This window comes from Cervus elaphus, chromosome 13, assembly GCF_910594005.1.
Source record: "Cervus elaphus chromosome 13, mCerEla1.1, whole genome shotgun sequence".
NCBI lineage: Eukaryota > Metazoa > Chordata > Mammalia > Artiodactyla > Cervidae > Cervus > Cervus elaphus.
Window position 1 is genome coordinate 44,568,036 of NC_057827.1, and position 27,335 is coordinate 44,595,370.

A 27,335-nucleotide genomic window follows, 5' to 3' on the forward strand; every position below is an offset into this window, starting at 1 on the left:
ATAAGAAGACAAGGGATCTGAGAGCAAAATATAGACTCAGAAAGTTTAGTTCCTAGACGGGGTTCTTTACTGGAATTGCTTTTGAGGTCCTCTTTGAATGTATGCTGCTCGGTTTTTCTCTTCCTAAAGGAGAACTAGACCACCAGGGTGGTATTAAAATACTCTGTTCAAGAAGTGTTTTATGATCCAGAGATCAAAATTCCAATATATAAACTGGAAACATTTCAATCACTTTAATTAAAAAATTGATTTTAAGTGGCACAAATATTACTGGGGCCCTACAGTATTCAACTCCAATCCACATTACCCAGCATTCAGAAAGGCTCTTAGGTTTCTGGGTTGAGAAAAGATGCAGCTTTATGAATCTGTTCGCTGAGAAGCTATTTTTAGTTCCTGTCAGCCCCAACCTTAGGGTGCCCATGAGAGGAAACAAATTTCCTCAAGGATTTTTTAAGTCAGATGAGTTCAGTATAACCTGAAAGTTGGACCCTCTTAAAATAGTCATTATAGCTCATCACATTAATAGAGCTTCAGCCTATGCCTTTCTTGCTTCCTCCTATTCTAAATGTCAGGGCTGAGGTGTGTTTGCCTGTTTATTGCCATGGGCCTTGGCATATAGGGCATTTTTTTGGTCCCGCTCACCTGGCTAGTAGCCCAAATGCCATTACTCTTGGCTTTGCCAGTGTGTACAAGTTGCTTATGAACCAAATCAAGATATGAAAAACAGCTGGCTTCTTATTTTAAAGGCATCACATGATTCCAAGAGGAAATCAGCTTTCAGGCTTTTGCCTCACATTGGATTTGGTCTGTGGTTTCCCTGTAGCGTGCCAGAAACTCGCATGATTATTAGGGGTTTGAGCCAGATAGTCAGATAGACAGGCCATCACATGCCCACAGTACAGAATGACCTCATTAAGCAACTCATGTTTCCAGCATGTTGCGAAATTCAGAACTTACCGAAGGATCTTGACCTTGTAATGTAAAGATGTCGGTGGTCGATAAGATTCAGCAGTATATTCTAATCTGAATTTCAAAACATTGGGCTAATTGTTCAAGGGGATATCTGAATTGCTGATCATCTTCTTGCCAGAGATGGCGCAGTCTTTCAGAGCAGTTTGCATCAATTCAAATAGACTACATTAAAATGAGATCTTCTATCTGAGCATCACCCTGGATGGACTGACATTTTCAAAGGCACTAGGCCTTAAAACAAGGTCCTACTATATAGCAGAGAACTATATTGAGTGTCCTATGATAAAACATTATGGAAAAGAACATTTAAAAAAGAATATTGGTGTTACATACATATGTATGAATGTGTATGTATAACTGAATCACTTTGCTGTACAGCTGTAATTAACACATTGTAAGTCAACTATAATTAAAAAAACAACACCTTGCCACCAAAAAAATACAACAGGGGGATTCTATAGGGCATTTTTTCATGCAACCACCTGTGCTTCTGCCTTTTTTTATACTTGTCATTCCTGCCTTCCTGTGGCTTCTAAGTTCTGGCTTCTGGGTCCAGCGAACAGGATTAAGTCAAAGGCCTAATATTCCAATCCCAAGTTGGCCATGGATAAAGCAATCATCCATCTAATTGGAAGACATTATTAATAGGTATAACAGAGTAAAGCTTTTTTTTTTTTCTTTTCTGGGTCACTTAAGGACAGTTCCCATGGGCTCCTGAAAAACAGTTTATTCTGCGGAAGGACTATTTTCACAGAGCTTAATGAGGTATTAACACAGAACCTAATAGAAACTTAAAAGTCATTCACAGGATTGTCTCATTCTCTGTAGATGTACTTCACTAAACAAGTACAATAGCCTTGAACATCTGGAATTACTAGTGACTCATTTTACAAAGATTTACTAATTATGAACTCTCCTTGTACATTTAATCACTCCCTGTTGAATGAAGTTTGTCTATTTGAAATAATCCATCAGTTTTTTTTTTTAAAACAGACCAAGATCCTGCTCTTTGGTAATGGAAACCTAAGATAGTAAAGTGTAGACTTTAGAAATGTTCAACCATTGCCGTCATCACCCTCAGAGTTTAATTCTCTCTTCCAGTTCAATTTCACAAAGGAAAAGTTAGGTACTCAAATGAAGGAGCTCCTGGGGGAAGAATTTGGCTCTTTTTAATTAGCTAGATATCATAGTCTAACAGTATTTTCTTCTTCCCCTATGCCCTGTCCTGACTTTCTACCAGGAACATCAGGAAGCTAAAGTGGCTCCATAATTCTCAAATGAGTATTTTTAGAACGCTCCATTTACAAGTACTCCCTTGGAAATTGGAATTTTTATCTCCTTGGGAATTAAGTCAGCATTGCCTTGCTTTTCTTCATTCATTTCTCCTACTGATTGTTTTTTTCTTAGCCTGTCTCATGCTAAGGGTGCTATGTTGAAAAGGCATTTTTGGGGGTGGAAGTTTGAGGGTGGAGTGAGGGTGTATACTCAGCAGCCTCGGGCCTCTCCTGAGAAGTCTGGAAGCAGAGCAGCTGAGCCAAAATTTTGGGTGTAAATTCCAAAGTTACAATTACTAGCCATGTGACCATGGACAATGGCTGAGCCTGTTTGTTCCTGTGTAAAATGAGAATAATGTTAGCACATACATCACAGAAACAAAGAAAAGACTGAAATAATGTATGTAAAACACTCAACACAATGCCTGGAGCATAATGAGTATTCAGTAAGTCATAGCTATTTACTGTTGTTATTGCTGCCTGGGAAGATATTGTTCTTGAGGTCAGGTCACACACTCTTACCAAAATTTACTTGCTTTATTCTCCAGCTCTTAGTACATTTTCTCTCCCTCTGGCTAAAAGGTTAAAAGCTAAATCTGCTCCATTTCTATGTCTACTGTCCAGTTAGCCTAACCAAGGTGAAACTAGGTGTATCTGTGTACATGAAGGTAATAATTTCTAGTATAAACACCAATTTTAATTTTAGGAAATCTGTTAAAAAAAACTTCATGCTTAGACTCATTTACACTAGAAAAATTCCAAGTCATAAGTTGTTATTTACTGAATGTTAACATTTCTATAACTAATTTCCTTAATAATAACCCTAGATAATGTTTAATTTGGATAAAGTACACATCATTTTGGATGAGATGGTATTAAATGGCTGCATTGTGGAAACAAATCGGGCAAGAATTCTTGCCCCTCTGCTAATTCTTGATAAGATGTCAGACAGCTGAAAACAGAGAGGCTCTGCCAGACAACATCGACTCAAAGGAAATGAGAATACCATGGAGTACCTCTCAACATCGCTAGCCCACAAGAACCTGGAAGACCAAACATCTCAAAACAGGCTATCCTTCCAAAGACTTTTAAACAGGGGTTTTCCACAGTTCCTAAATGGAAAACAAAAGTGTATTTTAAAATATGATGTACAAAGAAAAATTTTCTCTAAACAGAGAGACAAGTTTTATTTTCTGACCATAAGCATTTTTTTTTTCCTCACTTGTTTAGATTTTGAGTAGTACTAAGGGAAACTTTTTGGTCTCTGCTTGACTTTGCAAAGAGGTAAGTTCAGGAATAGCACCACCGGGTGGGAAGAAAATGTGAGAGCTCTCCATTGGCCAATAAACTGTTAACATTAACTTGAACATGCATAGCACTTTGAATAATAGTTTTCTGAATGCTATCTTTTTCTTTAAAAAGTCAAAAGTTTACCTAATGTGTGTACCTAGTGAAAAATTCTTTCCAGTTTCTGAAAGCCTGATACATATTTTATAGGTACTTAACAATTACAACGCCATCATGTAATTAACCCTATAAAGAATGTTACTATAACGAGTGGCCAAACATTAAGACAGCCCTTACTGCTATCCTGAAGGCTTCCCAGGTGGTTCAGTGGTAAAGAATCCTGCCAATGCAGGAAGACACAGGTTCAATCTCTAGGTCAGAAGATCCCCTGGAGGAGGAAATGGCAACCTGCTCCAGTATTCTTGCCTGGATAATTCCATGGACAGAGGAGCCTGGTGGGCTACAGTCCTTGGAACTGCAAAGAGTCAGATACAACTGAGCGATTGAGCACACACAGAACTGACTATCCTGTGTGCCATGCTGTAAAGGGTTTACCTTATTAGTAAATTTATTGGTAAATGAAATTTAGTTCAAAGCCTAAAACTGGAATGCAAGAGAATCTCTGTTCAGGTTACTGTGAATCTACCCCTCTCTCTTTTATTCCTTCAACCCCTTCTCCTCCTAAAGCAAACTGCTAAGCCACTATAGAAGAGCAATACCCCAATCCTCCCAAATCTTTCTATATTATGCTTTTGTTGCTTCATCAACAGTAAAAGATGCAGAACTGCCTTAGGTAAAAGCATGTTCATGTGCACGTTAGGGGTAGGAGGGCAGGTACAATAGAGGAGATAGAAATATAGTCTTGATACATGAAGATATCGTGCCATCCTATGGAATTCAAGAGTTACAACACTCTACCCTCCAAAAGAGGACATAAAATGGACACTCTAGGTACTAATTCATTCACTATTAATTTCTCTCTCACTCTCTCATGTATGTGTAGGAGGAATTTTGTTAAAATTCTTTGTTTATAAAAGTTCACTTATATACTTCAAAAGTTTGTGTCTATGAAAACCAAGGCAATCAGTCAATAATGAATTCCAAAAGATCTTGTTCTGGACTCAGTTCAGGAAGGCAGAGGAAAGGCTTCTGACCTGCCAGAACAGTGAATGATATGCATCGAGAAACCAAGATTTGGGGAAAGCCCAGTCTAGATCAAAGTGCTTTGGAGGTCTTTCTGAGACATTAGTTGGAAAACACTGTCCTAGTTGATAGGCACTTAATCAGTAGCACATTCAGGTAACTGCTGAAACTGGTACACCAGAAGTAACGAGGGAGTGCATAAAATTAATTTTTGGGTCATACCAAAATAGCATTTAAATAACATGTTGGCACAGATTTTAGTACCTTGAGAGAACAACAACAAAAAAAATACTAGGTAGATACCACTGGAAAAAATACTCCATGTGGAGACCCAAGTAGGTGTCTCATAATACTTGACTCATACAAAGTGAACTGTAATGTGACTCTGTCTATGACAGCCTGTGTCATCTCATTTCAGGTTTCTTGCTCAACTGTGACTACCAGCTTAATGATTTTCACACATGAAATTTATGTCTCAGACTGGGCAGCTTTACCTTGTCCTTGGACTTTTCATTCTACAGAAATCCTGGCATTTCAGAGCTACTCACTGTATAACAAGACTCATCAATTTTACCTGCTGTAGCAATGTGCTAGACCAGGATTCAGCAAGCCTTTTCTGCAAAGGGCCAGATAGTGAGTATTTAAGGCTTTGTGGGCCATATGGTCTCTGCTGTAACCACTCAGTTCTGCCATTGTAATGCAGAAAGATCCATAGATAATATATAAATAAATCAGGATGGCTATGTTCTAATAAAACCATTTATTTATGGACACTGAAATCTGGATTTCATAAAATTTTCACATCATATTATTAGTCTTTTGATTTTTTCAACCACTTAAAGAATTCAAAACCATATTTAGTTCATGGCCCACACAAAAGCAAATGACAGGCCAGAGTTTGCTGACCCCTGTGCTAGACCAGGGGCTTCCTAAGTGGCTAGTGGTAAAGAATCCACCTGCCAGTGCAGAAGCCACAGGAGACACGGGCTCAATTCCTGGGTTGGGAAGATCCCCTAAAGCAGGAAATGGCAACCATCTCCAGTATTCTTGCCTGGAGAATCCCATGCACAGAGGGGCAGGGATGCAGGGGGAGGTTGGACGGGGGCTACAGTCCATAGGTTTGCAAAGAGTTAAGATATGACTGAGCCACTGAGCACGTATGTACTTACTAGACTTAAGTCTTGATAAAAGTTGGCTACTGACCGATGTTTGAGAGACTTAAATAATGGCAATACTACACACATAAACTGGATTTTAATTCTACCGCAAATGTAAAGTTCTAGTCATGCATCCATGACTTTTTTTGAGACAATCACCACTACTGCTTTTGGATAAAAGCATAGGTCATACGTTTAAATATTGCTATTATGCTTTATTAGCTTTTATTCTCACAGAGAACTGTGAAGCTAACAATAAGGTGAATTATTTAAATGCTGCCTCTGATTACACAGTCACAATATTCTCATGCAGAGAACAGAAACACTACTCAAATGATTGACTGCAGTGGGAGAAATCTCTAATGTAGAAAGGGAACATACCTTTTAAACAGGTAAACAGTGGGTGATTCCCAAAAATGCTTTTTACTCCTATAAAAGCCATCTGGCTAAATCACGCCTAGTGACTTTACTTTTACCTAAATGCGCAGATATGATAAATCAAAACAATTTGGAAATGGAAATAGAGCCCTCCCCTTTAAAAAGGAGGAAACAGCATTATCCCAGTGGTTTCTTTTCACACCAACACAACATTCAAAAATTATTCTTGGATCTTAGACTTACACATCACTGAAAATACAATGGTAAGTAGCAGATTTGGTGTTTAAGAAGTTAACAGAAAAACATGGCTATTTTTAGCTGAAGAATACTTCAAGACAGAACGTAAGAGCTGGATCACAAGCAAGTGGATGTGTATTTCTGCTAGCTTTCCAGTCTCAGTAAAGTGTATTTACATAGAAAAAACATTTCTTCCTGTAGTAATTTCAAAAAATGAAATGTCAGTGATTCAAAATGACAAGTATTTAAGCTCTTAGTCTGATGGCTACAGTGAAACAGTCACATGACACAGTTTTGTACGCTGCAAACATTTTAATGATTATTGTTGAGCATACATTTTGGAAATTTTTTTTTACTTCAAACTGCAACAAGTTAAATAAATGTTTATAATATACAAAGAAAATACAACCAAAAGTAAAACTTGCTTTAAGTGTGCCTTGCATCTAAACCAGTGTTTTTTCCTCCCCCCCTTAATATATCTTTTATTTTTGAACTGCACAAACACACTTAAGAATTTGATCTTTATAGTATGGCATTTAGGAAATAAAAATATACTCCCACCTCAAAGAAATAAAAAGGTTGTGCATGATTATATGCCAAACAAAAGAGAGAACACTAGATATACTCTGATAGTGCAGGCATCATTAAAGAGGAAAAGAAAAAGCTTGAGATGCTCATTAACTCTCTGTGTTTTAAGGAAGCGGGATTTTTGACCAAGTAGCTTAAAAGCCAGCAAAACAGGGATCAGTGATGGCAACTGTAGTGTATGAAGTATGAAATGACAAACTTTACACAAATACACTGTTAGAAATTTACCAGTGAACACTGAAGATCTGAGAAGCTGCTCTTTGGAACAGTCAAGTAGAACCACCTTATTCCAGTCACATGAGCCCTTGTAGCAACACACAGTGTTCTGTGCTATGTACTTGCTGGCTGGATAGTTAAAGGATTTGTTTTGTCATTAGCAGCTAACAAACTTATTCCACATGTTCTTAAAGCCTTAATGGTGGAAAAAAAGGCAAGTGTCATTAGCATGGAGAATCATATACTTCTCTGCAAACAAACACAAGAGGCTTCACTAGAATTTTAAGTCTCTGATGTCTCCCATTGCACTTCAAAACTCAATTGAGATGAAAGCCTTTCTCCATTGTAGCAGCTAGCAGACGCTCTCTCATGATCTCCTCCGAAGAGTATTCCGGCAACTTTAGATAATGCACACATGTATTCACTGATGGGTAGCTTGCATCAGTAGCATCAACCTACAGAGAAACAGAATTGAAAATAATAGAAGACCATGACTTTAAATATGCATTTCTTTCAACCCTCAGGTAACTAAATTTGGTTTACATTGCCTAGTAGCTAGAGTTTGTACCTTGCGAACAACTGTGAGCCTGGGGTGCAAGTTAGCCAGTCCCCCTGGGGGCAGAGTTGAACAACCAGTGGTAAACTGCAGAAATGCTTTCCTCTCGTCTGAAGACATACCACATAAAACCCGCACGAACCTAAGGAAGCCAGGGCTACAAGAAGAAAAACAGAGTTACAGTGATCTGATAGCTGATTTAAATGAAAAATACTACCACTACTTTATAAGCCAGTGATAACCCCTCAAAACGAATATCCACATGTCAAAAGAACCACACTGTCTAGAGACTTTTGGGTAAGTATGAAATGAGCTGATACAAACTACTTAAAAAATATTCTTCAAAGGCTGTCTTATAAAGGTAAGAAATACCAATGACATATAGGAATCAAATATGCAACAAAGCTAGCAAATCAGAAAAGCTCAGGATGAGCATGCTTAGTTGGTCCAAATATGGCCACACTAGCAACGGGGATCTGAAATAATCCCTGTTTGTAGCTGTTACAGTGAAACAAAGTATCACTGTATGCCACAAATGAATTTCATAATGATAAAGAAACCAGACCTCAGAGAACACATACTGCATAATTTCATTTATTAAAGTTCAAAAAGCAAGCAAACCTAATCAATGGAAATAGTGATTTAATGACTAGGAAATAGTAAATGGGGACAGGGACTTTCGGAGTTTTTTCTCATTCTGGGTACCAATTATGCAGGTGTGTCTGTTCTGTGAAAATTCTTCAGGCTCTACATGCAATTTGTGTACTTCTCTGTTATACTTCAACAAAAAGTTTACTTAAAAAAAAGCAATATGTACTTCAATAAAAAGTTTACTTTAAAAAAGCTATACATACAATAAGTTTAAAATAATAATACTTTCTCATTTACATTACTTTGAAAACTTATAAATCAAAACTAAATACAATTTCCTGATATGAGGCGATAAACATAAACAATTTGTTTATCTTAGAAAATAACCAACACATACCTGTCACGTGTATAACCCAACTTAGGTTCAGTATAATTAATAATATCCTCTGCTGCCCAGGATGGCGACTGATTTCCACAAAGAATCATTTGGACCTCTTCATGGCTGAAGGAACTTAATTTCTCCATTGGAAAAACTTTATTAAACCCATCTACATGTTACACACAGCAAAAAAACAAAACACAACTGAGTTTCCAAGTTACAATTTCAAAATCACAAATTTCAAATCATAATACTCAACTAAATGGACAGAAGACAAATATAAATATTTGAAAAAGCAAATAAAAATTAAAGTAATAAATAAAAACTGTGCTAGGGTTTTAAGTACAGAAATCTTTGCTTAGTATCACAGATGTATATATAGGGAGAATATTCAGACACTATGGTCAGTAGCCAAATTCTGATAATTTCCCAACCAGTTCTTTATGTCATACAAGCCAGCCAAAGCTAAGTTCTCATTTTTAAAACTAGTAAGTGATAAGCAGTTCAATATATTTTACCTCACTCTTTACCTGAAGACTTTAGGTTCTAATATGGTTTAATTCATCCTGATCATGTATGCAACCTTATATCCACTTACAAAGGAAAAAATAGAAGCCAAAGTAGGTCCCTCATCACTCAGGAAGAGCAAGCTTAGGGTATGCTACAGCTTGAAAATGCTTCAATCTGTTCTGGGTACCCTGTAGGACCTAACTGTTGGGAAGACAAAAAACTAGATGACAAACCTAGAGATTACTAGCATAGTCTAATTTTTGAGCGTAGCAGTACCTTAATTTCAGTGTCTCAAAGTACAAGGAGTGGGATTAAGCTAAAGACCCTTAAAAATTACCTCTGAAGGCTTCCATCTGTTTCTGAATACCCGTATGCATGCAAAAGTCAAACATCAAATCCACATATTCTTCTGCATTATCCATTGTTATCATCTGCAAAGGAAAATTTGTCAAGGTAGTTGTTAATATCTAGGAATATTTTAAGAGGATTTTTCTGAATTTACAAACATTTTAAAAGCAAAATTTGTACCTCATCTTCACCACTTGGCTTGAGATCCACAGCTGTAAAACCATATATTCTTGAGGAAGGGCAAAACTGGAAATTTAAACTGGGAGGGCAGAAAAAAAAGAATTAGATTAACATTCAGCTAACACTGGTGTTTAATTTTAAAACACTGCTGCTGAAACCATGAACCCTTCCCTACACTCACTCAACAATAGCAAAATCACTCTACCAGATTAGATGTTAAATATGGGACCTTTTAAAATGCAAACCCCTGTGCAGGAAAATTATCTGGACAACTGTTACCAAACCTGGTTTTGCAGAGGTTGCATGAAACATCACCGTTCACGTTTCCATGTTTCACTTCCTCCTTATGGCACAAAATTAATGAACTAAAGATTTCTGCAATGAATTATGGCAGCAACATGTTCATAAGATTTTTTTTAAAAAAAACAGGAACTGTTGCTTTACTTAAGTTATTAATGCTCTGTTGTGATTCTCACCTCAAATCAAACCGTAAATATATTAAACATAACTTCTCAATATTATCAAAAGAAGGAAGGGAAAAAAGGAAAGCAAAGCCTTGCAATCAATCCAAAATCACAGTTAAATGTAACAAGGATATAATAATTACATGGATACAAATTAATAGAATTTTATGAAAACTCTGCAGTATCCGAGTTAGTTAATGCAGCCACTGGGGTCCAGGCTTATTGCAAATTACTGAAGACAAAGGAACAAAAGTTTTAGACCTTACTCATCCATTAGGCTGAAGTATACATATATACATTTAAGTATATGTATAAGTGAATTAATATATATATAAAGCTTACCCTAAATCCTCTATGCTAAGTGGAGGCCCAGAACCTGATGGATTCTTCAGCACTAGTTCTTGTAATTTTGTGTTCTTCTCGTCTTCAGAAAGACCTTTGTTGCTTAAAATCTGGCGCCTCTTGATGGCAAGGTCTTTAATTTCTTTTAAAAATCTGGCTCTGTGTGGGTTTACTAGTTCAAAGTCTTCCCAAGTTAAAATTCCATTAAACCAAGCTGGCGGTTTTGGTTTGGGGGGATCTAGAATGAATTCTGATTTTGAATCCTCCTCAAAGCTTCCTACTGAGAGTGAGTCATGCCCTTCTTCTGTAGAGGCTTCAGACTGACTTTCAGTGCAGTGTAAGTCTCTGTCACCTCGTGACTCATAAATCAGTTTGCTCATATTACTTTTAATGTCCCCCATACACATAAGTTTAAAGAAAGGTTTGGAAATAGGTAAGTCCACAAGTCTATTGTCTTGAATGCATTTGGCCAAGAAAATTCCAAGGAAATGAAAGAGTTTTGTGATCCTTTCAAGCTCATCACTGTCTTGTGGAAATGGAGCCGTAAACAGTCCACATGATCTCTGCACGTAGTATCCGGGAGGTTTCAATCCACCTCCAAGATCGACCTGATTTTTTTAGAAGGAGAAATGCAAACAAAATCAAAAGACCCATAAACATTAAACATATTAACTGTGCTAGATAGTATCTATAATCACAGTTTATTAAATATGTTTTATGGACTAAATTTTATCTTTTAATAATATCAAGGTTATTCAATAATAAAAGCAGAGTCAGAAAACCTGGCTTATATTCTGAAAACATATCCGATTTTTAACTTTCTAAAAGCTTAATCGCAAATCAAATCATGAAATAGGAAATAAATCTTACGTGACGAGATTCATCATCTGGAAAGTTGTCATCACAGAGCCAAGCTCCCAAGTCAGTTCTCTGGAATTCTGCTGCTACCAGAGCATAGAACTCTAACGTGGGCCCCAAACCAGTTCCTTCTTCTCCTAAAAATTCAACCTAAACACAAACAAACAAATTTATAAGGGAAAGTGAGCTTTTAAAAAATCATTTCTGTAATGATCCCATTCTTGCCAAAATCCAGTCCTACTGTAATATATGTTTTTTTTAAATAGCAGTAGTATAAGCCACACAACAGTTTTTATTTTAGTTTTTCTAAAGAGAAATTCGATTTGTTGTACACTATTCCATATTCAAACACTCTGGTTAGCATTGTTCATACATCAATTTACTTCTCACAACAACCCTACAAAATATACCATCATCTCCTTTTCAAATCAAAGCAAACCAAATTTTAGATAAAGAGGTTATATCATTGCTTGAGAGATCTATGTGTTTGTGTGTCTGTCTACGTGACACTAAAACCTAAACTCTTTCACTTATTTCTGACTTCCAGCAATCACTTTAAGGATTTTTATACACAGTCCATGTATTCCAAAAATTTGAGGCAGCTTACAGAAATATACAGTACATAGTAAAATAATAATTAAGAATTATCTATGTTAGAGGAATATATGGATAAAAGAACAGATGAAGGCACAGAAATTTCTTCCTTCTTTTTGACTGAGCCGCATGAGGACTGAACCTGTGTCCCCTGCAACGGAAGTGTAGACTCCTAACCACTGGACTGCCAGGGAATTCCCAGGCATAGAAATTTTAAAGTGAAAGTCATAAGCCTTATAAATTTTCTAGAGATATATCATATTTACCACAGTCTGTGACCCAAAAAATAAACAAATCAGGTGACTGACATCTGTGACAGGAGAGGTATTTCTTTGTCTCTCATATATAAGGAATATAATCAACAATGCCCACAATAACATCTCTGCAGGAAATATACTGAATTTCCTACTGCCGATTGCTATAAAATTTCTCAATACAGAAATAAAAACCCATGATACAATACCAAGCACAATTTAAGTTAAACAATTATACAAAACACATGTGCTCCAAAAAAGCAGGTATCTTGTGGCACAGCTTAATATAAAGGTAAAATTTGGAGTATCAGAATCCTTTGTGAATACGATTACTTGGTTCAGGCTTTGCTAAGAAATGAGCAGTGTCCTTCAAATGGACCAAGCACTCTCCCACTTCATGAGTGAAGATATTCTTTGCTGCTCATTAAGCCATGAGATCCTGACCCTGAGGAGGTGAGCTGACACCCTCTCATGAAAGATGCCCTGCCAGAGGAGAAGGCGTTTGCCCAGAAGACAGGAATCCCTCTACACTTCTATCTAATGCAGGTTTTTTTTTTTTCCCTCCTAATGTAGTTTTTATGCAGTGGAAGAATAGAGATTGACTCTCTAGTTGTCATTCCTGCACACTAAAAGAAATTTATATAGTGGTACCTCAAGAACTGATTTCCGATCTGCGTGTATTTGCATGACATTCTCAGCCCACTCCATCAGTGATTCACCACGTGGAACTTTTACTCTTTCATGCTTGAGACGACCAACACGGAACTCTCCAGGATCATCTCGCCTCACACTACTTGTGGTCCTTGTTCTTTCCACAGTGGCCTCACGTCGGTTTTGTAGCCACACAATTGCTCTGAAATAGAAAAACATCTCTGTAGCTGTAGCCTACAGCAACAGTTGATTGTACTACTACACAAGTAACAAAATTCAAAAGATTTAAGAATATTTTAAAAATAGTATTTTATCAGGTGTTCAAATACACTAATCTGGGGAATTCCCTTGTGGTCCAGTGGCTAAGACTCTATGCTCCTGATACAGGGGGGGCTGGGTTCGATCCCTGGTTAGGGAACTAGATCCCACATGCCACAACTAAGACTCTATGCAGCCAAATAAATAAAAATAAATGTTTAAAAAAAAAAAAAAACAAATACACTAATCTTTTTTTTTATTTCCTTAAATAGAGAAATACTGAGTCTGTATTTTCCCTTTTTATTTTAGTGATTAACAGATCAAGGTCTGCGGTCCAATCCCACAAAACACATAAAAATACCGACAAACTCATAATACCTAATAATATAAACAAACATTTCCTAAATCAGAGAACATAAAAAAATGGTTAAGCTATCTTTATTAAATAACTGAATCCACCACTGAAACAGTATTGTGAGTTTGAAACATTTTCTTTCTAACAATGCAGAGCTAACCCATCTAGGATGAAAGAAGACTCCTGAACTAAGAATAACAGGATAAAAGATATACGATATGTGCCATAACTTTTGGGGTACCCTGAGACCAATCAGCTATACATGTTGAGAATCAATTTCCTCACATAAAAATCAGGGAGTTCCCTGGTGGTCTAATGATTAGCATTCAGTGTTCTTCACTGCCTATAGTGTTATGCGAACAAATGCTTGGTAAAGGATATAAAATGGTACAACAAATGTAACATCAGGGAAACAGGCAGATCCATTTAAATTATAACTTTTTTACATCTACTGTGAAATTACTCTGGGTATTCAATCATTCAACAAATATTTACGGAGCAACTACAATGACAGCAGTACAATATACATAATTACATACAGTACAACATACAGTACAATGAGAGCAGTGAACAAAACTGCCAGAAATTCTGCCCTCATGAAACTTTCATCTAATGAAGGAGACAGAAAAACAAAAAGTAAAATTTATAGTATGTTATATGGTAGCTGGAGAAAAATAGTGGCCAAAAGATATATTTTAACGTTATGTCAAAGCTATTTTCAAGCATTAAATTTTATATTCTTGGGAATTTCAGCAACTAAAAATTTATGTAAACCACTTAAAATACTGTACAATAAATGCTAGCTGATGGAAAACACAGTACTTAAACCCACACTGTTCTAAGAGTGCTTATATCCAACCGGAAACCAAAAAATGTTTCAATGTTGCCAACTCTTTTTTTTTTTTAATTTGGCCATGCCACAGAGCTTGAAAGATCAGAGTTCCCCCACTTCAGGAACTGAACCTTCACCCTTGGCAATGAAAGCGTGGAGTCCAAACCATTGGACCATCAGGGAATTCCCAAATATTGACAATTCTTTACGAGAAACCAATATATTCTCTGCATCAGTCTTGATATAAAGTATAAGTACATTTTAAGCTTATATAAAACATTAAAAAAGACATTTATTCCAAAAATATAAAAAAACACACTTCCTACCTTGATGCACCAAAAGCTGTACATGTGAAATAAAGCTGTCTAGTTTCAAATGGTATTAGAAAAGGACACTTGCTGGTTAACTGTTCACACCAGTCTGGCAGAGCTCCACTTGCCAATGCCAATGGTTCCTACAAATTAACAAATAACAAAGTCCTATTATTAAAAAAAGACAAAAGGGAGTCAGTTCTTAACAGGCGAAATGGTGGGAGGAAGAAAAGGAAGGAGAGGTAATACTCTGAAAGTCCAACAGATTCAAGAGTTCAACTATCTGGTTTTATTACCTCAATTTGCTGCAAAATTTTTGTTGTGATTTTTTTGCTAGTGAATTCATCTGGTGGAAAAGTAAACTGAGGCTGCTCATCACCTTCTGTAAAAGTAACAGAATTAATAAAAATATAAACTGACTTATTTGTTTAAATGCCACAGAAATGAAACAAGGATTCTTACAGACCTTCCTGGGATATTCTTGAGTAAGGGTCACTTGCAACTATATACAGAATACGCAGGAGCTGAAGGACGTCTTCCACGCCACATGAATTCTGCCCATTGCCTGCCTTGGCCTGAGGTTGTTCTTTTGTCAAATTAAGAATATCACTACTTTGAAGAGTAGAAATGGCCCCCTGGTTTAACCCAGACTTTGTTCCATGCTCACAAAAATCCTACAGAAACAGGAAAACCAGCCATTAATCATTTTTAAGAAAAACAATATATCATCCTGTTAGTATTAATGTGAAAAAGCTCGAATTCTTAAAAAAAAAAACTGCTTTCTTTTAAAATAAAAACAGTATCACCCAAGTCAAGGCTTAAAGTGTTCTAAACCAATAAAATTCACAAAATATAACTACTGAAAGCTACAGTTAAAACTATGTATTTAGATCCTATGCCACAAACCAAATTTGAAATTTTAGCATTGGCATATTAACAATGTTAATTCAACCTCATTTTTTAGTATGTCCCAACGAACTGCTCTTCTGCAAGAATACTTAAAAAGCTGCAAACAAAGCACAAAGCCATTCCCAGTCAAAACAGTGTCTTGATGCCAATATATACCTTATATGCAGCTATGAGCTGAGAACAATTTCTGTTTTTCCTAATACTTTTATTAGTGCCAGTTAATTTCCAGTGGCGCAGGAAAGCGGCGTCTGCATTCTTCTGCAGGTAGGTTATCAAGTCATTCTTTGGTAATTCATCAGTGCCAAGGTACTGTTCCACATGCTCTATAGACCAACAACCCTACAATAGGAAAAACCAAATGTTGGCCTTTCCTGATTATAAAGTCTATGCTATTTCACATGCATCTCATAAGGTGGCTTCAAGATCATGCATTTAAGCTAATCTGAAGAATCCCATGTTGATGATTTCTCCCTCAATTGTTCAACTGAAACACAGTGTTAGTTTTTCTTTGCTTTTCTTTTACTAAGTAGCCAAGAATAAAGATCCATTTCCTAAAAGTACTTACCATTTTTCCATTTTCCTTTTCTTTGTCAGAATCCTTCATTTCTCTGTACATAATTCTAAACATGAAGATATTATTCAAGTTAATTCATAAATCAAATGATTTGTGTTATTTCCAATAAGGCTTCAATTCTTTAAAAACATATGATGAGGTCACTATATGCTTAAACACTGAACTCGGAGAATTTATTAAGAAAAAATGTATTCTCTGCCTTTCAACTAAGATCAAGCATATTAAGAAAAAATATTAATCTGTTAAATTGGGAAAAGTAGCAGAAATCATATTCCTGAAAAAGCTGTGGCTTATAAATTTAGCATTATTGAGAAAAAAACATATATCAAGCCTGGAACTTTTAAAGAAATGAATATGCTATATCTTGTATTATAGCTTTCACATATTATAAAAATGAGATGTGTTTGTATCTAGATGGATAAGAGTAAAAAGGACCAAGGGCCCTTATGTTGATGTAAGGTAGTTGAGATCAAATTTTAAACTTTAATTATTCCAATTAAGACTGAAGGAAGAGTATACCATGATGACCTGCTGTTCTGTCTCTATTCTGTTCTGACCTTCTGTTTCTGTCTAGAAAGACCTAGATTACTTTATTGAACATTATATAAGATTATCAATGATGTTAACAGAACTTCAGATATAGAAACTAAGAAAAATAAAGTCATGCAGGATGATTATAATAGTTTAATATTAAACTATATAAATTTATATTACTACAAAATAAATATTATAAGTAATACTTACTGAGCACCCTCTGCATCCCAGAGAGTACTGAATCTACTTTATATATATTAATTTACGGATTCTTCACAACTACTCTCATTTTACAGATTAGAAAACAAAGTACTAAAATGTTACATAAATTTTACCCAAAGTCACTGACAATTATTTGTTGAACAGATAAATGAATTAACAAAGAGAGGTATGCTTAACTAAGAGACTCCAAATACAGAAAATATTTACTATTTCATACACAATCCTAGTCAAAGAGTTCAACAATCATTACATAAGGAATTAGTCTAAAGTTCCTTCCAGTTGTAAGCTTTAACCTTTATATATCAGGACTCAGAAATGTTCTTATCTATTCCTATAAACTGAGAGAACTTAATATTTTCTGTTCTTAAATTACAAAATATAGAAAATACAATACTTGGCTTATGTACTATGAAAACATCTACTTAAAATATTAAGTTAAAATTTCTTACGTGTATGTTGGCTCCCAAATACGCCTAAGTTTATCTGATTTCACATTGCCATTACATGACAACTGAAGCAATTTCTGTACATAGTAAAAGATGGTTGATCTGAAATTAGTGAGTGGTAATTCAACTTCACGAGTTGTTCCAAGACCTGTTACTTTTAAAGTGAGGGCCAATCGAGGTGATGGAGTACATTCAACTTCTTCCAAAAGCTCTGAATGAGGTGTTCCTAAAAATACAGAAGATGTGAAAAACATTAAAACAAGCAGTCCAGAAAGAGGTCACATGAAATCTAAGCCCTTCTTACATAAATAAGTTAAAGAGATCAGCTACTTAAGATTCTCTTGCTTTCAATTTTTTTTTTTTAATTTTTTTTTTTTTTAATTTAAAACAATGAGAAGAATATACCTATGTTACTTAAAGGGTACTAGAGTAGAATTTATGCATATGATATGAATCTCTTGTTTTTATTATGATATACATGACAACTATATGAGTATTTCAGAAAATTTTATTTTTATAAATGAGAAAACTCTAAAATTATTAATAATCTTACATCCAAAGAAAATCACATACTCAGTTAAAGACCTGTCAACTTTTTTTTTTTTTTTTTTAAAAGACCTGTCAACTTTTTATGTATACTGAATGAGTGTGTTATGAAGTACACACAAAGACAATTAGGTTCATAATTATTTAGTGATGTACTCTCTTTTTAAATCTCAGGAATCTTTTCCTCATATCATGATACAGTGTTATAAGGTATTGTTTTATTCACTGCATGACATTCCATTGTACTTTAACTGAAACAATTCCATTCTCAAAACATAATGGTCATCTCCAAGTTTTTAAAAATACTTCTATCATCATCTCTGTATACAGTGAATACTTCTATGATACCAATTTGTAGCAGTAAAAATATGAAATACATTGCTAAAGAGCTCTATCAAAAATCTGTTCCTATTTGTACTCCCTAGAATAGATTTTCCTATTTGAGACATCTTTATTCATACTCTTTCTCACCATACTATTACATCACATACCACACATTATACTATAAAGTGTACTTACTTTCTCATTTAACATAAGTATCTTTCTATCAAGTAAAAAGTACATTCCACACTAACATTTAAGTCTTCTTGAAGGATAATATATTGATTGCAATAGCTGACATTTATTGAGCCACACATCAGGTACCATGCTAGGCACTTTCTATATTTTACCTCATTTAATCCTTTTAACTACATGGTCAAACAAGGACTACTATTTTCCCCATATAACAGATGAGGAAAGTCAGGCTTGTACAGGGTAGGGATTTGCCCAGTATATTAGTTTCCTATTGCTGCTGTAACAAATGACCACAAACTGAGTGGTTTAAAACAACACAAATGTATTATCTTACAATTCTAGAGGTAAGAAATCTAAAATGGGCTGGCAAGGCTTTGTTTCTTCTGGAGGCTCCAGCAAAGAATCCATTTCCTTGCTTTTTCTAGCATCCAGAGGCCTCCCATTTTCCTTGGCTCATGTCCCCTCAACACTATGATTGCTGCTTTCTGACTTTGACCCTCCTGTCTCTCTCTTATGAGGACACTTGTGATTACATTGGGCTCATCCGAAAATCAGGATATTTTCCCCATCTCAAGATTCTTAACCACATCTCCAAAGTCTTTTCTCATGTTAAGGTGACAGTCACAGATTCTAGAGGTTAGGACCTATACAGCTTTCGGGATGGAGGCGGGAGGGCAGTGGAGTGCATGGGGCCCTCAGTGTGCCTACCACATCCAGACAGAGTTGTAAGAGACGGAGCTACCACTCAGGCTGACTGACTCCAGAGGCCATAACTAAAACCACTACATAGCTTGTCAAAGAAAAGCTGAATGGGAGTAATGTTTAACAATTTTAATCTAGTAGAAAACAGAATACAAACTATACCTTTAAATGAGGCCTTACTTTAAAAATTATACAAATGTAAACAGTGTATTTTCAAAACACTGTAATTTAATAGTTGAGACATGGAAGCAACCTAAATGTCTAACAACAGATGAATGGATAAAGAAGAGGTGGTATGTGTGTGTATATATATATACACACACACAATGAACTAGAATTAAATACATAAAAATTATTAATAAATCAATATTTATTAATCATCAATGTTTAATTTATATTTATAAATATTTATTAATAATATAGATATTTTATTATCAATAAAAAGAATTAAATAACACCATTTACAGCAACATGGATGAACCTAGATATGAACATACTAAATAAAGTATGTTACAGAAAGACAAATAAGTGAAGTAAGTCAGAGAAAGACAAATACCATATGATATCACTTAAATGTGTAACCTAAAAGATGATACAAATGAACTTATTTATGAAACAGAAACAGATTCACAGATACAGAAAACAAACTTATAATTATCAAATGGGAAAGGCAGTGGGGGAGGGATAATTTAGGAGATTGGGATTAGCAGATATAAACTACTATATATAACATAAATAAGATCCTACTGCATAGCACAGGGAACTATACTCAATATCCTGTAAATAGGCATAATGCAGAGAAAATGAAAAAGAATACATATATGTATAAAATAACACAACATTGTAAAACAACTATACTTCAATAAAAAATAAAATATATTCAACACTATGTGGTGCTCTAAATGGGAAGGAAATCCAAAAAAGAGAGGACATATATATGTGTAGCTGATTCACTTTACTGTACAGCAGAAACTAACACAGCACTGAAAAGCAATTATACTCCAATAAAAATGGAAAAAACACAATAAAATACTATATTTTGCTCCTTAAAAAAAAAAAAGCTGTATTTTTTAAGGATTTGTGGCTGATATATAGTTTTTCCTGAAATCTGTTATTTATAATCTGCGTATACAAGTAGTATCTTACCTTTTAAACTATATAGTACTTGCTACTTAATCTGGAATCTATTAAAATTAAATCACAAAAGATAAAATATCATATACCTGGGGGTGGAATTTCTAGATCAGTTGTCTGCTGGACGTTAGTTCGGCCAGGTCTAGGATCAAAAGCAGGAACCAAAGCTGAAAACTGCCGCTTGAGTACGTAATCATCATCCCATGTTCTCCGGCGTCCCCCTTTAGTTTCGTACTCTTCCTCTTCCTGTTAAGATAAAATTGCACATACAGATGAATATTTTAAAACTCTTCATTATTGCAACAGTGGTATGCTATCTATAAAATAAGGTATATGTTGACTACTTATCTCTATAGGTATTTTATGTCCTTATTCAGCTATATTTCTTAAGCACAAAATAAGCCAACATAAACATATATAGATACATACACATTTCTTAATGATTTATCAAAAGTAAGTAGGTTTTGGAGAAAATGTTTATAAACAAAGGTTTTATGAATTGGGTTTAACAGCTTCTTCTAAAAAGTTCTCAAAAATATTGGAAAAGACAAATGAAATTGTAAGAAGCCTTATGCTTTTGTAAATCAGACCTTATTAACACTTTTGATAGTACACATAAATATTTTCTTAAAAAACAAAAAGCAGCTTTACTGGTGGTTGCACATATATACATATGTGATAAAATGATAAAGAACCATACACACACATTGGGTCAACTTCCTGGTTTTAATACTGTAATTATGTAAGATATAACCACTGGAAGAAACTAGACAAAGGGCACACAAGACTTTTAAGTCTCTGCAACTCATTCTGAATGTATAATTATTTTTAAATACGCTTTAAAAAAAAGTATAAGCCAAATTACATACAAAACAGATACAGTGCTTGAAGCTGATTTAAATTACTTTGGGGCAAATAGTTCAAGTTCAACAAAGTGTTGATTTGTCAAATGATGAGTTCTTGGGGATTCACTGCAATATTCTTTCTACCTCTAGCATGTTTAAAAAATTCCATAATAAAAGTTTTTTTAAGGAACATTTTTCTCCTCTTCTTTTCATTAATTTTATCAACAAAAATTTCAATGAATTATAAATATTATAAATGATGTAATAATTTTTAAACAATAATTATGTAAATACTTATATGTACACATTTAGCCCCCTCAACACTTACTTGAGATGAACCTTTACAACAGATCAAACTGACATTTGATAGGTCTGAAACCAGTTTTATCTGGGATCTAAAACTTCTATGTGTGATCTTTAGTAATCACTTCATCTGAAAACTGGGACTAATAATAACTTAAAAGGGTTGTTGAAAGCACTGAATTAGTTAATATACATAAGCAGTGCCTAGTACATAATTAAAGATAAATAAATGTTAGCTAATAGGCTAATACTTCTATTACTCTACTGTGAAAACTCAAATCTTAGAAAATAGCTATTAACCATGCTGTTAAGAGAAATACTGCATAGGAACCTGGAATGTTAGGTTCATGAATCAAGGCAAATTGGAAGTGATCAAACAGGAGATGGCAAGAGTGAACTTCGACATTTTAGGAATCAGCGAACTAAAATGGACTGGGATGGGTGAATTTAACTCACATGACCATTATATCTACTACTGTGGGCAAGAATCCCTTAGAAGAAATGGAGTAGCCCTCATAGTCAACAAGAGAGTCCAAAATGCAGACTTGGATGCAATCTCAAAAATGACAGAATGATCTCTGTTCGTTTCCAAGGCAAACTATTCAATATCACTGTAATCCAAGTCTATGCCCCGACCAGTAATGCTGAAGAAACTGAAGTTGAACAGTTCTATTAAGGCCTACAAGACCTTCTAGAATTAACACCCAAAAAAGATGTCCTTTTCATTATAGGGGACTGGAATGCAAAAGTAGAAAGTCAAGAAACACCTGGAGTAACAGGCAAATTTGGCCTTGGAGTACAGAATAAAGCAGGGCAAAGGCTAAAAGAATGGGAAAGACTAGAGAGCTCTTCAAGAAAATTAGAGATATCAAGGGAACATTTCATGCAAAGATAGGCTCAATAAAGGATATAAGTGGTATGGACCTAACAGAAGCAGAAGATATTAAGAAGAGGTGGCAAGAATTCACAGAAGAACTGTACAAAAAAGATCTTCACGACCCAGAAAATCATGATGGTGTGATCACTCACCTAGAGCCAGACATCCTGGAATGTGAAGTCAAGTGGGCCTTAGAAAGCATCACTATGAACAAAGCTAGTGGAGGTGATGGAATTCCAGTTGAGCTATTTCAAATCCTAAAAGATGATGCTATGAAAGTGCTGCACTCAATGTCAGCAAATTTGGGAAACTCAGCAGTGGCCACAGGACTGAAAAAGGTCAGTTTTCATTCTAATCCCTAAGAAAGGCAATGCCAAAGAATGCTCAAACTACCACATAATTGCACTCATCTCACACGCTAATAAAGTAACGCTCAAAATTCTCCAAGCCAGGTTTCAACGATACATGAACCGTGAACTTCCAGATGTTCAAGCTGGTTTTAGAAAAGGCAGAGGAACCAGACATCAAATTGCCAACATCCGCTGGATCATGGAAAAAGCAGAATTCCAGAAAAACATCTATTTCTGCTTTACTGACTACACCAAAATCTTTGACTGTGTGGATCACAACCAATTGTGGAAAATTCTTCAAGAGATGGGAATACCAGATGACCTGACCTGCCTCTTGAGAAACCTGTATGCAGGTCAGGAAGCAACAGTTAGAACTGGACATGGAACAACAGACTGGTTCCAAATAGGAAAAGGAGTACGTCAAGGCTGTATATTGTCACCCTGCTTATTTAACTTATATGCAGAATACATCATGAGAAACGCTGGGCTGGATGAAGCATAAGCTGGAATCAAAATTGCTGGGAGAAATATCAATAACCTCAGATACGCAGATGACACCACACTTATGGTAAAAAGTGAAAAACTAAAGAGCCTTTTGATGAAAGTGAAAGAAGAGAGTGAAAAAGTTGGCTTAAGACTCAACATTCAGAAAACTAAGATCATGGCATCTGGTCCCATCACTTCATGGCAAATAGATGGGAGAAACAGGGGAAACAGTGGCAGACTTTCTTTGGGGCGGGGGGGGGGGGCCCCAAAATCACTGCAGATGATGACTGCAGCCATGAAATTAAAAGATGCTTGCTCCTTGGAAGAAAAGTTATGACCAACTAGACAGCACATTAAAAGGCAGAGACATTACTTTGCCAACAAAGGTCTGTCTAGTCAAGGCTATGGTTTTTCCAGTAGTCAGGATGTGAGAATTTGACTATAAAGAAAGCTGAGTGCCGAAGAATTGATGCTTTGAACTGTGGTGTTGGAGAAGACTCTTGAGAGTCCCTTGGACTGCAAGGAGATCCAACCCGTCCATCTTAAAGGAGTTCAGTCCTGGGTGCTCATTGGAAGGACTGATATTGAAGCTGAAACTCCAATCCTTTGGCCACCTGATGCGAAGAGCTGACTCATTTGAAAAGACCCTGATTCTGGGAAAGATTGAAGGCAAGAGAAGAAGGAGACGACAGAGGATGAGATGGCTGGATGGCATCACCAACTCAATGGACATGAGTCTGAGTAAATTCCGGGAGTTGGTGATGCACGGGGAGGCCTGGCATGCACCAGTCCAAGAGGTTGCAAAGAGTTAGACATGACTAAGCGACTGAACTGAACTGATTTTAATATATGTTTACTACCACAAAAATGCCAAGGGGTGTGTTTCAAGTAAGAAAACCCTGTCTGCATTACGGGAGAGCAATCATGGACTTTACTTGGTATATGGAACCCAAGTAGTTGGGCAAGTTTCCTTTTGTTAACTCTGGTTGCTTCCTGCCCTCACCCTGCCCGCTCTGTAGATTTTCCTAGACATTTCAGCCAGTGCTTTACTGTGAAAGGGAAAAACTCCACTGGAAGGCAGACATGAAGATATTACCTGCTCCCCAATAGGTCGGCTCCCTGCTCCAGCTGGGACCTGTGGTAGCTGTGAGGTGACAGCATGGTGTGTTACATCAGAGCGGGAGCCAGCTCGGCGCTGTAGGGACGGGCGTCTCAGGATCTGATACAGAAAATGGAAAGAGACATGTCTAATTACGTGACTCATATATATCCCTCTTCAGCCCTGACTTGAACTATAAATCTATGTTATCAAAACTGTCATTAGAAAGCTTCATTAGCCATTTATAGAAAAGCTTTTAATTCATCATACATCATATACTAACATTCAGAAGAAACATGCCCATGCTCTATATATTTTCCAAGAAAGGTAAACAAAAGCATTTCTTGGGAGTTCTCCACCCCACTAAAACCCAACTTCGGAAAAAATGCTTTAATCTTCTAACATTTTATAAAAGGAAATTAAAATTATACATGAAGTTAAAATAAAAGGCATTTTCAGGCAAAAGTTCAATTTTAAGACAATCATAGTTAACAAACACTAGGGGCTCTGGATCATACTGCCTAAGCTTGGGTCCTACTTTCCTACTCAACTCTGATTAATTACAGCAAATTATGTGTTCTATGTCTCTATCTCATAGGTCTGTGTAAAGACTCATGACATAATACAGATACTGTCTGCAAAACAGCAGATACCAGAAAATTCTAAGCATAGCTTTTTTTTTTGGTCCATGCCACATGGCATGTAGGATCTTAGTTCTCCAACCAGGGATCAAATCTGGGCCCCCTATCTTAACTGTTGAATTGCTAGGGGAAGTCCTGAAAACTGTATTATTTAGGATTACTGCAGTTCTTCACATTTTTAAACCTGTAAAAACATCAGCATATCTTTCACACTGGTGCTCTATTTTCTTGCTTCAAAGTTTAACTAGAACATTGCTTTTCTTCATTTCAATTATCAACATCATATCTTAGTTAAGAAAATGGGGGACTCTCTCTCTACCATAACCTCCTCGTATTCTTGGTCCTCCTGATTGTCATCTTCATTTTCATCATCTTCCTCGTCTGGCTCTGGCAAGTCTTCATCATCATCTAGCTCAGCTAACAGAGTACTGGCACGGCAGCTATCAAGGAAATCTAGAAAACAAAACCAACAATCTTCCTCTTAACACAATTAACAAAGCATGCCAGAGTAACTTTGTGAATCCGTTTTATAATACACAGGTAAAATTCAAAAGGTTCAGGTATAAAGGCCACATTTAGTGATGTCACTCTTCTCCTACCACCACACACAAAGGATGAGTAACAACAGTAAATAGTCCCAAGCATGGCAGAAAATGACATGGGATAAAGGATGGTAATAAACTAAATCCGTATCCACAAAATCATTTTTTAAAAAGGTCAACAATATGCGGTATGTTAAAAAATAAAAGGAGCCCTATTACATTCTCTGTATAAGTTAGTGGAAACACAATGGGGGAAAGAGAACACTTTGGAGTCATTTGCTGTGTCAACCCGTATCTGTTTGAGTACCTACTATGTGCCAAGAATTGCATTAGGCACTAGGTATACATAGTTGTAAACAAGATAGGGATGGTTTGAGTCCCCATGGAGCTTACAGGGGAAAGAGTCATTTAAAAAGTAGACAAATGAATACATAAATATAAGCTGTGAAAGGGGAAAGAACAGAATTTTAGTTGATCAGAGATAATTAATTTATCTATGTGACTGGAGAGACTGCTTAATGATAATGACTACTTAAAGATAATGCCTATTTACTAGGGAATGATGTTAGGTACAGCTTTATATATCGTCTAAATTATCTAGCACATAAAAATAAACTTTAATCCCTTTTGCCTCCCTCCTTGTTAGGCTCTCTCCCCTCCATCCTTCAGTGAAGATTTACACTGCCCCACATAATGAAGATGGTGAGAAGCTATTCTCCATAGGAACTGAAAATAAAAAGAGGAATAATGGGACTAAAACAAAAGAATTTTTTATTGGATCTGGAATTAAAAAAAAAAAAAAAACTTCTATGGATAAGAAGGCAGTACATACATTACAAAAGAATATCCAAAAAACAATTCATAATTATTTAGTAGGAACTTGCATTTACAGGTTGCTGAACCAAATACAATTTTTTATGTCTAACAATTACACAAGACTAAAAATTCAATGCCTTTTACTATGACTTGCCATTGCTTATAAGATACATGCTGATTTCAGAATATTCACAGCTAAATTGGCAACATTTTTTCCTTAATGACATAAAATAACCTTATTATTAATAGCATCTTAAATTTGATGAAATATATTACCCATAACCTGTTGGCTTAGCAGTAAAAGAATCCGCCTGCAATGCAGGAGACACGGGTTCAACTCTTGGGTCGGAAAGATCCCCTGGGGAAGGAAATGGCAACCACTCTAGTATTCTAGACTAGGAATTGCCATGGACAGAGGAGCTTGGCAGGCTACAGTCCATGGAGGTGGCGAAAGAGTCAGACACAACTTAGTGACTAAACAACAACAAACATGGAAAGTGTCATCCTGCATTTTAGGTAATGGTTCTCATGAATATGATGTGGCAGTACATAAAATAAATCAATTCCACTTTTAGGTTTATTTCTTAAAGGAAAAAATATGTAGGGATATAAAGTCCATTTTTCATGTGTCACAATTCACTGAAGTCAGTGGTTTTACTCCTCTTCCCTTTTTTATCCTAGTATAAGGATATTATATAAGGCTTCCCTGGTGGCTCAGATGGTAAAGAATCTGCCTGCAATGTAGGAGACATGAGTTTGATCCCTGGGTTGGGATGATCCCCTGAAGAAGGGAATGGCTACCAACTCCAGTATTCTTGCCTAGAGAATTCCATGGACAGAGCAGCCTGGTGGGCTACAGTCCATAGCGTCACAAAGAGGCAAACACAACTAAGCGACTAACATTTTCACTTCACAAGGATAATATATATATTAAAAAAAGCTCCGTATTTCATACATTTGATTATATTACACAATCAAATCATGTCCCTCAAAACATAACACAGTGAAAGTTTGCATATTTAGAAATAATTTTATAATGCAGATGTCACTCTGATCCT

The 27,335-nt window shown here is 35.8% G+C and overlaps 2 protein-coding genes and 1 long non-coding RNA gene across 7 annotated transcripts in view; 1 reads left to right on the top strand and 2 right to left on the bottom strand.

Moving 5' to 3' along the window:
• Positions 1 to 3,607, top strand: part of AP4S1 (adaptor related protein complex 4 subunit sigma 1) — a 44,278-nt gene extending 40,671 nt beyond the window's left edge. Inside the window, exon 6 of the mRNA XM_043921448.1 lies at positions 3,074 to 3,607. Coding sequence (XP_043777383.1) covers positions 3,074 to 3,202 — 129 coding nt within the window. The 3' untranslated portion in view covers positions 3,203 to 3,607. The remainder of the gene's footprint in view (positions 1 to 3,073) is intronic.
• Positions 3,608 to 6,745: 3,138 nt separating this feature from the next.
• Positions 6,746 to 27,335, bottom strand: part of HECTD1 (HECT domain E3 ubiquitin protein ligase 1) — a 71,681-nt gene continuing 51,091 nt past the window's right edge. For 3 of the 5 annotated variants that reach the window (XM_043921422.1, XM_043921420.1, XM_043921418.1), the window contains 17 exons: positions 25,239 to 25,372; positions 24,276 to 24,398; positions 20,408 to 20,564; positions 17,424 to 17,646; positions 16,210 to 16,264; positions 15,801 to 15,983; positions 15,202 to 15,409; positions 15,032 to 15,117; positions 14,751 to 14,878; positions 12,980 to 13,181; positions 11,493 to 11,630; positions 10,623 to 11,230; positions 9,817 to 9,895; positions 9,626 to 9,719; positions 8,797 to 8,947; positions 7,821 to 7,965; positions 6,746 to 7,707 (listed from right to left, as the gene is read on the bottom strand). In XM_043921422.1, the coding sequence (XP_043777357.1) occupies positions 7,570 to 7,707; positions 7,821 to 7,965; positions 8,797 to 8,947; positions 9,626 to 9,719; positions 9,817 to 9,895; positions 10,623 to 11,230; positions 11,493 to 11,630; positions 12,980 to 13,181; positions 14,751 to 14,878; positions 15,032 to 15,117; positions 15,202 to 15,409; positions 15,801 to 15,983; positions 16,210 to 16,264; positions 17,424 to 17,646; positions 20,408 to 20,564; positions 24,276 to 24,398; positions 25,239 to 25,372 (2,852 nt within the window). In that variant the 3' untranslated portion in view covers positions 6,746 to 7,569. The remainder of the gene's footprint in view (positions 7,708 to 7,820; positions 7,966 to 8,796; positions 8,948 to 9,625; positions 9,720 to 9,816; positions 9,896 to 10,622; positions 11,231 to 11,492; positions 11,631 to 12,979; positions 13,182 to 14,750; positions 14,879 to 15,031; positions 15,118 to 15,201; positions 15,410 to 15,800; positions 15,984 to 16,209; positions 16,265 to 17,423; positions 17,647 to 20,407; positions 20,565 to 24,275; positions 24,399 to 25,238; positions 25,373 to 27,335) is intronic. The other 2 variants (XM_043921419.1, XM_043921421.1) reach the window with 2 other exon arrangements.
• Positions 17,815 to 19,544, bottom strand: LOC122706311. Its single transcript, XR_006344369.1, has 2 exons — positions 18,039 to 19,544; positions 17,815 to 18,005 (listed from the first exon to the last, which is right to left on the bottom strand). It is a non-coding gene; the product is annotated as an uncharacterized LOC122706311 (long non-coding RNA).